Below are 14,787 nucleotides of genomic sequence, written 5' to 3' on the forward strand. Positions count from 1 at the left end.
AGATTCTATATTATCCCAAACTACTTAAACACTTAGCTCATTTGCTTATTTCCCCACTGAGAAACTTCCAACAATCCTGTTTCAGTGACCGTTCCCTTTCAGAGAAAGATGAAAAATGAAACGGCAAAGGGAAAGCAACAGTGAAACTTCAGTTCCCACCTCCAGCTGGTGTCTGGAAGAGGGATGGGTGTTGCTAGCCTTAGCTTACAGTTTGAACTTCAAGAATGAGCTATAACTACTGCCAGGGCTTCAGGGAACAGTTTGCCACCTTTTATCCTCCTCCAGGATAATGCTCTGCTTACAGCTCACTGCTTACATCACCACAGTGCTCAGAAATGGCCTTTTACTGAATTTTCTCGTTCCAAGCACACTTGGCTGAAGCACTCAGACCTGTATGAGCTGCATTCAAATGGGTGTCACACTCAACTGAACCGGAGATTTGCATCTTCACACTCCTGACACAACGACAAGAGGAAATTTTCATACTAATCAGAAAACAAATCAACAACCCTTACCCACAGAAACATGAAACTCTTGTTGCCTGTCCAGTTAAACTACACCTTATGCCACCTGCTTTGTCTCAGAGTGATGGGGAAAGATCTAAAATGGCTGTCAAAGCTGCCAGGGAGATGCTTTTAAGGGGTTTGTTTCCTGGCAAATCTAGAGTTAATCTAATGTATTTGTCTGTCAGCTGAACATGCCCGGACTAATCCAATTAGGATAACAAGGAGCAGCCAGAAGTAGAGTCTGGTACAGTTCTGTTCCAGCTCAACATTTAGATAAGCTGCACAGTGGTTCAGTCAACCCACAGGCATACCTCTTGGAGTGAAACTGTTTGGAAATAAAAAAAAATAAGGTGGAATGACAGATGCCCTTCAGAGCAGCAACACTTCAGCCTCTACATTTTAATTCTGTTTACTCCAACAGCTGCAGCAGTCAGCTCCTAGGGAGCACAAAGGCAACACACACTGCTCAATTCCAGTATCATAAGGCACACAGCATCAACCTGCCAAGTATTGGCTACACCACTCTGCATGTCTAAAGAAGCACAGGCTCAAATAATAGAGTTGTTCTGGTTTGAAAGGATCTTTAAGATCATAAAGGTCAAACATTACCTAATGCTACCAAATCTGTTACTAAACCATGTCCCACCTATGCATTTGTCAAATGCCTCCAGGGACAGCTACTCCACTACATCCCTGGCCAGCTTATCCCAGGGCTTGACAACCCTTTCAGTGAAGCTTCTTCTAATACCCAACCTAAACTGCCCCTGGCACAACTTGAGGATGCTTCACCCTGTCCTGTCACTTGCTCCTTGGGAGAAGAGACCAACCCCCACCTGGCATCAACCTCCCTTCAGGGAGTCACAGAGAGCGAGGAGGTCTCCCCTCTGTCTCTTCTTGAGACTTAACAACCCCAGTTTCTTCAGCTGCTCCTCACAAGACTTGTGGCTCTAGACATTTTTGATGCTGAGAGTGATGAAAATGTGGTCCAGGCTGCCCAGAGAGGTGGTAGATTCCCCACGCCTGGAACCATTCCAGGTCAGGTTTGATGGGGTTCTGAACCACCTACTCTAGTTGCACACATCCCTACTGATTGCAGAGGGGTTAGACTAGATCACCTTTAAAGGTCTCTTCCCATCAAAACCATTCTATGATTCTGTGACAGTAAACATTTTAAACCTCATTTACTCCTTGCAATAATTCAATGCCAGCTCAGCTAAATCCTCTTCCTGGACTTGAGCAGTGGAGGAGTGACTACCACTTGCCGTCTCCTGGCTGAGCAAGATTTGCTCAAGGCTATGCAAGGCACAGGGCTCCAATGCAATAATCCCCATGTCAGAGAAAAGATGCTCTTTAAATTCAAAGATACACAATTCAATGCTCCTCAAGTTACAGGGAAAGTGCACAGGGATAAGCAGATTTAAACAGATTTTATTCATAAATTGTTTGGGGAAAAGGAAATTTACTGATATAAAAAGAGTCAAGAAATGAAATTACTTTCTTACTGTCAACCCATCTAGGCAGCTTTATAAATCCAGACCATAACTGCTAAGAAAAATTTTACTTACCCTGGGCTGTAATGAATGCTTCATTTCAGAACTGTACAGAAAACACTTCTGTAGCCATCTTGCAACCAAATTCCTAGCTACACATTACACAAACACCTTACAATGATCAAGAGGGAGGTTACTCCTCTGTGTATACATGAATCTGGTAGGATGCGTGCAGTCAATCACACGTGACACAGTTAAACAGGTTTGTAGTCAAGCTTGGACTCTAGCTTCTTAGAATCAGCCACTTTTCTAACAGCCTTCATGAAGTCTTCCTGAACCACGAAGTCATGATCAGCACGGATAGCAAACATCCCTGCGAGGAGCAATATAACAGCATAAGTAAGTGGGTGCTCCCTGCAGCAACAGTGTGGAGAGGACACCACATAGAATCACAGAGCTGTTTTGGTTGGCAAAGACCTTTAAGATCATGAACTCCAACCACCAACCTAACACCACCATGGCCATTAATCCACGTCCCTAAGTGCCATGTCCACACATTTCTTGAACATCTCCATGGACGGAGATGCCACCATTTCCCTGGGCAGCCTGTTCCAATGCCTGACCACTCTTGCAGGAAAGAAACTGTTCCTAACATCAAATCTAAATCATCTAGAGATTCACTCAGATTGAGGTGAAAACAGAACCAAGTTACAGGTCTTGGGTGATGGGAAGAGGAGTGAACTTCAATGAAGTCACCTTCATGAGTAGGTGATCAATTGTAACTCATTTTAAACTACAAGGTGTATTTACTGTGTAACTCAGCCTTCCCACGTAGGCAAACCCTAAGCATACAATGAGCTTACATGGTGGAAAAAGCGTGACAGTATTAACTCTCCAGTAACCCAGGTACTAAGAAACTTGAATTCTCCTCAAAGAGGAGAAAAATGGATGTTGGTGCTGAGGAACAACCTGCTCTAGGTGAACCTGCTACAGCATGAGGATTTGAATTAGGTGTTCTCCAGAAGTCCCTTCCAACATCTAACATTCTGTGATTCTGTGGTTGTCAAACCCTGGACCAGGCTGCCCAGGGCAGTAGTGGAGACTCTGTGCCTGAAGAGATTTAAAACCATGTAGATGTGGCACTGAGGGACGTGGCTGAGTGGTGACCTGGCAGTGCCAAGTTCACAGTTGGACTCCATCTCAGAGATCTTTTCCAGCTTTAATGATTCTGTGTCACAGCACTCAGCCAACAAGCAGTTAGAGAAAATATCATTTAGCAGCAAAAATATTATGCCCTTTTAGCATTAACCAAGAATTAGCACATCAAAATTAAGAGTTAAGAAAATACCTGCTTCAGTACAGACGTTTCTCAAGTCTGCTCCATTAAAGCCATCTGAAAGCTTCACAATTGCTTCATAATCTATTAATGAAACACAAATGCTGATTAGGAAAAAAATTTACACTTTGTTGGGGATGCCAACAAAATACATGTCCAGCTAACAAAGAATCACTTGACTTTGATTTCAGCGCCAATAGATGGCTACCCACTAAACAAAATTAACTGAAGTCATCAGCTCCATCACCCTTTTCATTAAAACTGAAATGTGCTGCAGCCAAAAACTCACATTTTATCATTAAACCCCAAAGTGACTCACTTGTGGTTACAACCATCAACATGAAATGGGAGAAAAGCAACATCAAGAAAATGTTCTCATCATTTAAATGATGCAAAAGCAGAAAACATATCTCCCAGTGATGGGAACTCAGTCCCTTTCTGCTTATAACAACTGCATCTACTTAAAAGCATTTATTATCTCAGTATGTGCTGCCATTCAGTAAGACATGGGCAGGATGGAGAGGTGAGGAGTTCAGCAAGGGCAACTGTAGAGTCCTGCACCTGGAGAATAACCCCCTACACCGGTACAGGTAAGGATTGATCTGCTGGAAGCAGCTCTGCAGAGGACGACTTGGGAGTGCTGGTGGACACGTTCACCATGAGCCAGCAATGTGCTCTCTTGGACGAGGCGACCGTTGGTCTCTTCTGGCGCATTAAGAGTCCAACCCCCTGGTTAAAGCAGTCTTCCACAGCAGATTGCCCAGGATCAGTGTCCAGATGGGTTTGGAATCTCTCCAGAGGAGACTCTCTGGGCAGCCTGTTCCACGGCTCTAGCACCCTTATACCAAAGAGGTTTATCCTCTTGGTCAGATAGAACTTCCTGGGTTCTCATTTGTCCCTTTGTCCTGTCACTGGGCACCAGTGGAATGAACCTGACCCCATCCTCTGGCCCCCCACATGCCCTTTAGCTCTTGCTGAGCATTGAGAAGATCCCCTCTGTGTCTGCTCTTCTCCAGGCTCAACAGCCCCAGGTCTCCCAACCCTTCCTCCTCACAGAGGTGTTCCAGGCCCCTCAGCATCTTTGTAGCCATTTATGAATAGAAAGGATGAACTACTTCATCCCAGGTTCATGATTAGTTTTGGAGCTTCTTCTCTCAGACATGCACATTAAAGCCAACACTGCTCCTCAGAAAAATCACCCCTTATCCCTTTCACCCTCCCCCAGCCTCCACTGCTGTGCTGCAGCTGTTTATGCAGCCAGATGGTGAAGAAGCTCAGTTGCACTGCCCGGCCCCTGCTGCCTGGCAGTGTGAATAGCTTGTGTCAGCAGAGATGGGGCTGGGGGGGGCATTACTGAAATAAAAGGCAGCAGTTTCAAAGGCAAATAATAATTACAGGTTTCATACAAGAAAGCTCTGAGGTGTCACTGTTAAAGTAAGACTCTGGCCAGCCGAAAGTAACACAGCCATGAAATAAACCTTCCTTGGTTTATCTGACAGATCCTGGTCTTCATGCTCTGGAAATTTACACCGCTACCCAAAGACAAGCTTTGTTTCAGACAACAAGACTTTCACCACACCATCTCCAAACCCCAACTAATTTTCTCCATGACCTTTAAAGATTGTTTTCTGATTTCTGCAGAGAGACATTTTCTTTCTTTGTGAGGGAAAATGAAAATGCCGGTTTTACTTGTATTGTGCACTCCTTTAGAAACGGGAAACTACCTGATGAGAACCACATTGATTTTCCAGTTTACAACCATGCTCTGAGGGGTGCAAAAGAAGAGTTAGCAACACTTCAATCAGGATGCAGTAAAAATTCAGAATTATGAGAGAGGAGAAGTGTGGCCGGTTTAGAGGAGCAGAGTCACTGTCACAACCCACCTTCATCACAGTTTTACAAAGAGAAGTAGGAGGAATATCTAAGGCAACTTCCTACTTACCTATTTCACCATGTTTCGTGATAGGACCTGCATGAATCTTCAGAATGTCTAATCTGGCTTGCTCATTTGGCAGATCAATATCTAGAAAGAATTGCAGCTTTAGTAAGAACAGAAGCCCAGAGCTGGTATGGAGAACATCCTCCTCCCAGCCACACCAAAGCAGTAACTCACGGATTTTCCTATCCAGTCTTCCAGGTCGCAAGAGTGCAGGGTCCAGAGTGTCTGGTCTGTTCGTAGCCATGATCATTTTAACTCTGTGCAGAGTATCAAATCCATCCATCTGATTCAATAGCTAACAGTAAACAGAAGTCTGGTTTTAAACAACCTAAGCCATTCTTAATGTGATCTACTGTGCTTGCCTTCCACATAAGTATTTACACCAAGTGATAAATCACCAACAAATGCTACAAGCTAATGAGAGGTTACCATCTCCCTGCATACTCAAGAGCTTAAGAGAGACACTGAAAATGCTTTGCCCAGAGAGAAAGATCTTGAGCAAAGCAGAGCTGAAACGTGAAAGGCTTGCCTAAAACAATAAGGCAATGAAAACAACACAAGGAGCCAATGGTTGGCTGACACAGCCTGAGTGTATTGCAGCAAGCCCAGGACATTCAAATCAGACTTGGAGAGCAGCCTCTCGAATACTAAGCCACACACAGGGAGACATCATTGTGAAGATTCAAAGTACTTGCTCTTTGATCACAGACATTTAATGCTCTCTGTAAGGCAGGGACATTCTTTTGAATCAGGCAAACTGTTTGCAAACACAGGCCAAAGAAGGTTCTCATTAGCTCCAGTGTTTGTCAGCAGTGGTTTTAACATTCTGTTCACACCACCCAGTTCACCACAGCAATTAGCACAGGACAAGTAATACAACTACTTCTCAGAATCACAGAAATGTTCAGATTGGAAAAGACCCTCAGGATCACCAAGTCCAACTGATAACCCTATTCTACAAGGTTCACCCCTAAACCAAGGTTCACCCCCTTCAGTTTTGAAAAATCAAACAGTTCCAATATTTTGTAGAATAAGTGGTCTTGGGATGAAAGAGACAAGCTAATTTTCCCCTCTTTAAGAAAGAGAAGCCCTCCAAATTTTTAAGATACTGTAAGCAGCAGCAAAGTCAAGTTGCAGCCAGAAAAGGAAATCTCTCAAACATTTTTAGCAGTTTTAAAGCTCCTTTCCATTACTCTCCAAATAGAGCTCATGGCTGAGTTACCAGGATGTGCAACTCCCCTTGGTGAAAGCAGCACCTAGTTCACTTTTAGCTAATTAACTCAGAAAAGCTTCTACCAAGCGAGATCCCAGTGGAACAATCCATATCTGGACCCTACAGTAAGTAGCCAGGGATGAGACACTCACCTCCATCAGAGTCCTCTGAATTTCTCTGTCAGCTGAGGTGCCTTCAGAAAAACGGCGACCACCTGCAGCAGATCAAACCCATCAGTGACAGCACTTGATGTCTGCCTCCACAGAATATAATTCTGAAGGCAGAGAGGTTTCCCTTTTAAACTGGGGGGGGAACCAGGGTGGTATTTAAAAGGTTAAACACACATCTTTTAAAAAAATGTTTTTTAATACAGTAAAAAAATAGCCAAGGCAGAGCTGTGGTTCCGAGCTGGCTGGAACAGCTCCAGGAGGAAGCTAAAGCATTTGTCCCATTATCGTAGAACTGCTAAGATAGGAAAAGACCTCCAAGATCATCAAGTCCAACCATTAAGCCAGCACTGCCATGTCCATCACTAAGGTGTCCCTAAGTGCCAACTCTACACATTTTTTGAATAGTTCCAGGGACAGGGCTTTCACCACTTCCCTTCCAGGCCTTCACCACTCTTTCAGCAAAGAGACTTTTCCTAATGTCCAACCTAAACCAACCTTGGCACACTTCGAGACCATTTCCTGTCCTATCACTTGTTATCTGGGAGAAGAGACTGAACCTGGCTCCTTTCAGGGAGCTGTAAAGAGCAGCCTCCTTCACTCCAGGCTGAACAACTCCAGTTCTCTCATCTCCTCCACTGAAGACCTGTTCTCCAGAACCTTCATCAGATTTGTAGCCCTCCTCTGGACATGCTCATTACCTCAATGCCCCTTCTCTGGGACCAGCACACCTGCAGTCTTTTGAGAATGGCTTTATGGCTAATTTTAGCATGTGAAGAAGACTTGGGCTACCCCTCAAGCCACCAGCCTTACCAATAGCATCTATCTCATCCATGAAAATGATACATGGCTGATGATCTCGGGCATAATTGAACATCTCTCTGATCAGCCGAGCACTTTCACCAATGTACTTGTCCACTATAGAACTCGACACCACCTGTTCAGGAACAAGAGACATAAGTGAAGAGACTGGAGTGCAAACAGGCTGAGGGGGAGTGTGAGGTCAGAAGTAAACTCACCCTACCTTTAGGAAGTTGCAGTCAAGCTGGCTAGCAACAGCTCTGGCCAGAAGTGTTTTCCCTGTACCTGGACAGCGAAGAGATTGAAGCTGTTTAAATCAATGCTGCACACTGGGGATTTGAAAAAAGCAACAAGGGAAAAAAGCAGCAAAACAAGGCCATTGCTACAGTCTGAGTGTGACAACTCAATGTTCATTATCCTTTCATGAGACTCACCAGGGGGGCCGTAGAGCAAGCAGCCTTTTGGAGGTATTATTCCCACACGCTGGAATAATTCTGGGTTTGTAAGTGGCAGTTCTATTACCTGTGAAGAGACAGATAAACAAACTGAGACTCTGTGTATTAAACTAGATCAGCAATCCCAAGAAGCTAATGGTATCTGACAGCCTGTTTGCCAGATACCTGTGTTCTTATTCCTCTCGGCACCGTATTTGCTGTGAGATCCACTTAAGATAGAAAATGTTTGACTGATTTAATGGATCAATCCACAATTCTGCTTTTGTTGTTCAGACCTCAGCTCTACAACAGCTTGTTTCTCTTGATGGCCTTTGCTTGAACCATATTTTGCTACTGTCACTATTCACAGAATTCTAGAATGATTGGGGGTGGAAGGGACTTCAAAGATCATTTAGTTCCAGCCCCCTTGCACTGACCAGGGACACCCCCATTAGACCAGATAGCTCGAGGCCTCATCCAATCTGGCCTTGAACACCTCCAGGGAAGGGGTATCCATGACCTCCCTGGTCAACTTCTTAGTGTCTCACCACCTTCACTGTAAAGAAGGCCTTTTTAATATCTAGTAATACCACCACCCTAGCAGTGTTTGTACAAAATTCAATTTGCTTTGCTGGTTCTCAATTCTATGCCCTCCTACTCATCTTTATGGCACTCCCTTAGTCTGAAGGACCCTTCAAATCCTCCTCCTTAGAGGATTTTCTTCATTTTAATCCTGATCTGAGCTTCTGTAAAAGCAGAGAGAAGACATAACCAGTTTGAGAACTGGGGTTTTGGTGCTCAGAACAAGCTTTTTTTTGCTTCTGCAAGGTGTGTGAGCAGCACACAAATGATCTGTCACAGTCAGTTGGCTCATAATCACACTGCTGTTTGCCACAAAAGGAACTGCAAAGCTGAAAATACCCCCCATCTTTACACTGAAAAATGTGACTCAGAACACATCAGAAGTTGGTTTGAAATACTGGATACCTCCCGCAGCTCTCTGATTTGTTCTGACAGGCCTCCAATCTCTGAATAGGAAACATCTCCTGGATCTTCATGAGACATGTTATAAACCAGTGGATCCACTTCCCTTGGCAAATACCTGGAATGAAGAGTTAAGAGCAGACATTTGTCACTGTGCAAAGACATTCATAAGTATTAAAATTTTATGGCAAGTATGAAAATTATTCCTTCTTAAATGCTTAAAAACCTGCTGAAATGTAGAGTTACGTCAATTATTTTGAGCAGCCAAGAGCAGCCCATTTTATCCTGAACTGTATATATTAGCCACTTAAATCTTTCATCCTTACTTCAGCACTTCTTGGCAGAAAACGTGGTATGTGTTTGGGCCCCATCCCTGGTGACACTCAAAGGCAAACTTGATAGGGTCCTGAGCAACCTGATCTAGTTGGAGATACCCTTGCTTACCACAGGAGGGTTGGACAAGATGACATTTGAGAGACCCTTCCAACCTGATACATTCTGTGATTGCTGATCATTCCAACCTCTTGGTGTAACCTACTCAGGTCACTCTTTTCCCCTTTTATATGAGCAGAAGACTAGCTGTGGAGCAAAAACCTACCTCATGATAGTCAGAGTGGTCATATCCAGAGCAACTCTTGTCCCTGGCTTCAGCTTACTTTTGTCAAGCTAGACACAAAGAAGGCATTTTGATTAGAACCTCAACAACATCTGCTTCCAGCCAAAGTGTTTTCTGTAACTGCATCACAAATAAGACAGGGCTACCAAGGTACAGGTCAACCCTGTGTCCCCATCACCACCATTTTTGGGAATGCTTAAAATGGGAATATATTCCCATAAGCTTTGTGGGAACATGACCTTTGGGAGAAGCAAGTCACCATCCCTAGAGATGATCAAGAAGCGTGCAGACATGGCACTTTGGGACATGATTTAATAGTCATGGTAGTCTTATGTTGAAGGTTGGGCTCAATGAATTTAAATGGCTCTTCCAACCAAACCAATTCTATGATTCTATGATCAAGAAGCTGACCTAGACCAATGAACCTGTTAGAATCATAGAATTGTTTGGGTTGGAAAAGACCTTTAAGATCATTGAGAACAACCCTTAAACCCATCACTGCCAGGCCACCACTAAATCATGCCCCTCAGCACCACATTTACATGTCTTCTAAACCCTCCATCGATGAGGTCTCCACCATTTCTCTGAGTAGCCTCTTCCAGGTCTTGACAACCCTTTCAGGGAAGAAACTGTTCCTTGTGTTCAACTTAAATCTACCCTGGTAATTTGAGGCCATTTCCTCTCATCCTATCTCTTGTTCTTTGGGACAACCTGTAAAAGGTTGACACTGCATCAGGTTCAACATTGCCTGATAGATTTCTGCTATTCTGCAGTGGGAAGAAAACAAAAAAAAAACCCACAACCTTGACCTCAAGTTCCTTCAAAAATACATCTTAGATAGGGAAGTAATTTTGTTTCAGTATAAAAAGCCTTGTTCCCCTTCCTCAGCAGCCAAGCCACAAGGCCTTGGATCAAACACTCAACACGGGAAGGACATGGACCTGGAGTGGCTCTACAGGAAGACCATGAAAATGATGAGGGGGCTGGAACACCTCTCCTCTGAGGACAGGCTGAGTTCAGGGAGCTGGAGTTCTTCAGTTTAGAGAATAGAAGGCTGCAGGGAGACTTAATAGCAGCTTTCCAGTACCTGAAGGGGGCCTACAAGGATGGAGAGGGACTGATCACAAAGGCCTGCAGAGATAGGATGAGGGACAATGGTTTTAAATTAGAAAAGAATAGATTCAGATTGAATGTTAGGAACAAGTTCTTTACCAGGGTGGTAGGACTGGTTGCCCAGAGTAGCTGATGTCCCATCCCTGGAGATACTCCAGGTCAGCCTTGAAAATGCTTTGTGACCAAACTCATCACTGCAGGGGGTTTGGACTAGATGACCTTTAGAGGTCCCTTTCAATCCAAACCATTCTATGATTCTTATCAACTGTGAAACATTCCACAGGAAATTACTTGCCTTGATATTCTGACATCCTGAAAACCACCATAGATATGGGTGGTTTTTTTTTTTTATTTTTAGTCTCTGGTACACATTAAGGACCTTTTAAGATCAGAGTGTTTTTATTACAGGAAGTATGTACTGCACTGCCTGGCTCATACAAGGACAATTTATTCCCCAGAATTTATCTGTTCCAACACACAGCATCAAGACTACTTCACATGTGAAGTAGTGGAATTAAGTACACAATTATATTCCAGGAAAATATTTTCTTCTATCTAGTGTAAGAAAATAGTCAGTTTGCACTACACCCTCTTGGGATGAAGCATAACATTAGGTCTTTACAGCATTTCAATGCCAGCAACTCTTGCATATGTTTTATGCAAGCAAAAACATATCCCGGGAGGTGTTTAAAAGATGCAGAGATGTGGTGCTGAGGGACATGGTTTAGCAGCAGCCTTGGAAGAGTTAGATAATGGTTGGACTCAATGATCTTAAAGGTCTTTTCCAACCAAAATGATTATATATTCCATAATCCTATAACAGGATGCTTGGGGGGGAAAGCCATGGATATCGGTGAATGTCCTACACAGACCAACACACCTAAAGGTATCCACATTTCTCAAACACTTTCTCTCCAAAAGGAGGAGAAAAGGTCCATCCTCTCTGAAAAATACATACTCTATTGACAAAAGTTTTCCTCCCTGCTTACTGCAAAGTATTGCTATTGTGAGCCTCCCAGACCAAGGGCATTGCCTGCAGTATTTATTGGAGTATAAATGCATTAGAAAAACATAAAGAGAAGTACAGATGCAGACGGAGAGGGATTTTTCACAAAGGCATGGAGTGCCAGGCTGAGGGGTGATGGCTTCAAATTGGAAGAAGGCAAATTGAGATTAGACATTAGGATGAAACTCTTCCCCAAAAGGGTGATGAGGCACTGAACAGGGCACAGAGAAGCTGTGGAGGCTCCAAGCCTGGAAGTGTTCAAAGCCAAGTTGGATAGGGCCTTCAGCAACCTGGTCTAGTGGGAGATGTCTTCCAGGGGGGTTAAAACCAGGTCTTTAAGGTCCATCTTTAAGGTCCCTTCCAACCTATCCATTCTGCGAGTCCATGACACGTAGTTATGGAAGATTAAAATTGGTCACGTGCTGCATTCACAACACAGCATGGAAGACCTTACCCAGTTGACTAAGTGTCACAGTGATGATTAATTTTCAGAGAGTTCAGAATCAGACAGAAACAGAGAGCTTGAAGTCAATGAAAAGGATAAGGATAAAACACATGCAAGATTACAGGTATGCTGTGGACTGCTCTGTCTTCACTAGGAAATGACACTGGTACCAGCTGTGAAGGGCAAGCAAATACCAGTATAAAAAAGCCATGCACACATTAAAGAAGAAAATACTTCATCCCAGTAAGGACTTAGCTTATGAAAAGCAATGCTAATATCAGAGACCAAATCAAACTTCTAATGAATGTTCACATAAAACAGCTACCTGACGACGACAGCCAACCACGTATCTTGGTCCATTTGTAGCCTTCACAATGACTGAGGAGGTGAAAGAAAAAAACAAAAGCCAATCAAATTTCCTTGGTTCACTCTTAACTATGCTGCTGAAACACTCAGATTAATGTATCTTCCTGCCAATACTCTCATTATTTCCCAAATCTTCAGCCAGATTTTAACTACAAAAGCTTATTTTGAGCACCTCAAAGAATGCAACAGTCCAACACTTACATTTCTCTTCCGTTAGTTGTTTAAGAACCTCACCAACAATCTGCAAAAGCATAAATACAGTATTAGCCCACAGATAAATCATCAGTGCAAAACAGCATTTGATGTGTGTTTTGAGCATGGGAGAGGACTGTCAGGTGTGATTTATTTTTATCTCCTGCTTCATGCCACTTGCCAGAGCTTTTATTTGTTTAACACATCTCTGTCATCAGGACACAGAAAACTTCCTTTAGCCCATACACTTGGTGTTCCTGCTCCCAAAACCAGCCTTAAATGTGACTTCCAGGCCAGTTCACTGCCATTCACCACCACAGGCTGCTGTGACCTCATTTTTCTTACATACCTGCCCAACACTCTGCAAGGCCTTCAGATCATTTTCTGACTTTTCATACTGCTTGGTGAGCTCTTTCAGCTGTTCTCTTACTAGAAGAGGAAGCAAACAAAGGATTTTGGTAAGATTTAATTCAACAGCAACTCAGGACCAGGCCCTTTGCCAGCAGGTAGAGGAAGGTCATAGGGAATCTGCACACCTATTAAGTCACCCTACTGCAAGCACATGCTCCAGGAACTGCACACCCTGAACATAAAGTGTGTTTCTTATTAGCATGAACACTCTGTAGATGGCATTTTAAAACCAAATCGTGAGTTTAAAAAGCTCAAATTCAAAACTATGTGTGCTTCTGTATGGCACTGACATTACTAGTGTGGGAGACACTACTGCCAGAACAACGTAACAGAGAACGTTTGCAACAGGATAATACAACGCCAACTGAAAAAGTCTACACGGGAACTAGATGAGGAAAAAGAACCGTCCGGCTCGAAGGGGAGGGAACAGGGCCTGACCATCCTGCTCGTCCACAAGCAAGGGGACCCCAAGGCTGAGGCTGCCCCACCGAGCTTTTTCAGTTTATAATGGAGAAGAGCCAAGGCGCTGGTAAGGCGATCTGCGACCAGCAGCGCTCAGGCCCGGCTGCCCACCCCTCAGCCAAGACACCGGCACTGCCCCGCGGGGCCCAACCAGGCCCATGACGAAGCGCGGGCAGCGGCGGCGGCGGTTGGTTTCCCTCAAAAGCTTCCTATGGCGCTCAGCGGCGGTTTTCTTTAGGGTTGCGGCCTTCCCCCCGGGCCAGTGCTCACACTCCTTGAGGCGTCCGTCGATCTCCTTGTGCTCCAGCAGCTTCTTGCGGTAGTCCTGCAGCGCCTTGTCTCTCGGGTCCGCCATGATGAGCAGCCGCCGCTCATAGGGAATGCCGGGAAGGGCCATGGCCGCCGGGGGCAGGGCCGCGCGCGCGGCACGCCCCCTGCGCGTGCCCGCCCGCCGCTCTGGCCGCGCGTCGCGGCGCCCCCTAACGACACGGAGGGACAGGCGAGAGGGGGGAAACGCATGCGCATTGAGACTGGCAGGCAGATCCGGCCGGTCACACACACCCTCCCCGCACATACGTGCGCAAAATACCTACCCCTGTTTACCTACAGGTGTGTATAGGTGTGCTGGGGAGGGTGGCGAAGCTGGTGAAGGATGTAGAGCACAAGTCTTGTGAGAAGCAGCTGAGGGAACTGGGAGCGTTTAGCCTGGAGAAAAGGAGGCTGAGCAGAGACCTCACTGTACAGTTCCCAGAAGGGTTTAAGTGAGGTGGTGGTTGGTTTCTTCTCCCAAGGAACAAGTCATAGGATGAGAAGAAATAACCTCAAGCTACCCCAGGAGGGGCTTAGGTTGGATACAAGGTAAAATTGTTTCCCTAACAGGACAAGAGGTAGCAGGTACCAAGGTGGTGATGAAATCCCCATCCCTGGAGGAATTTAAATCTATCATGTAGGTGTGGTACTGAGGGATAGCAGTGGCCTTGGCAATGCCGGGTTAACAGTTGGCCTTGATGGTATTAAAGGTCTCTTCTAACCCAAACGATTCCAGGTTTTTTTTACACGTGCGTGGGCACACAGCCATGCACCACAGTGCCTGGCATCAGTGACAGCCAGACCAGGCTTCTTCAGCAGTCTCTCACAGCTCCCCTCCTCAGTCACTGTGACAGGGTTCCTTCAGACATGGCTTCTCCTGTGCTTAGGCCACTCGGGAGCTTTGCAGAGGCCAAGAAAGAAGACAAGTCACAGAACTACAACCGGTTACCCATTCCATTACCTGAACTAGCATCATCACCAGCACTGACTGCTGGCA

At 44.9% G+C, this 14,787-nt stretch overlaps 1 protein-coding gene across 1 annotated transcript; it reads right to left on the reverse strand.

The window, feature by feature from the left end:
- Nucleotides 1-1,914: 1,914 nt before the first annotated feature.
- On the reverse strand, nt 1,915-13,879 carry PSMC6 (proteasome 26S subunit, ATPase 6). Its single transcript, XM_068149079.1, has 14 exons — nt 13,752-13,879; nt 12,958-13,037; nt 12,618-12,657; nt 12,376-12,428; nt 9,469-9,536; nt 8,874-8,988; nt 7,887-7,974; nt 7,676-7,737; nt 7,465-7,588; nt 6,637-6,698; nt 5,446-5,566; nt 5,275-5,355; nt 3,345-3,416; nt 1,915-2,369 (listed from the first exon to the last, which is right to left on the reverse strand). The coding sequence occupies exons 1-14, from the start codon at nt 13,876-13,878 to the stop codon at nt 2,251-2,253; spliced, it is 1,212 nt and encodes a 403-aa protein (XP_068005180.1). The 5' UTR covers nt 13,879; the 3' UTR covers nt 1,915-2,250.
- Between the last annotated feature and the right edge of the window lie 908 nt (nt 13,880-14,787).

This window comes from Melanerpes formicivorus, unplaced genomic scaffold (assembly GCF_026170545.1).
Source record: "Melanerpes formicivorus ecotype bairdi unplaced genomic scaffold, bMelFor1.0.p_v2 SCAF_17, whole genome shotgun sequence".
In the NCBI taxonomy this organism is placed as follows: domain Eukaryota; kingdom Metazoa; phylum Chordata; class Aves; order Piciformes; family Picidae; genus Melanerpes; species Melanerpes formicivorus.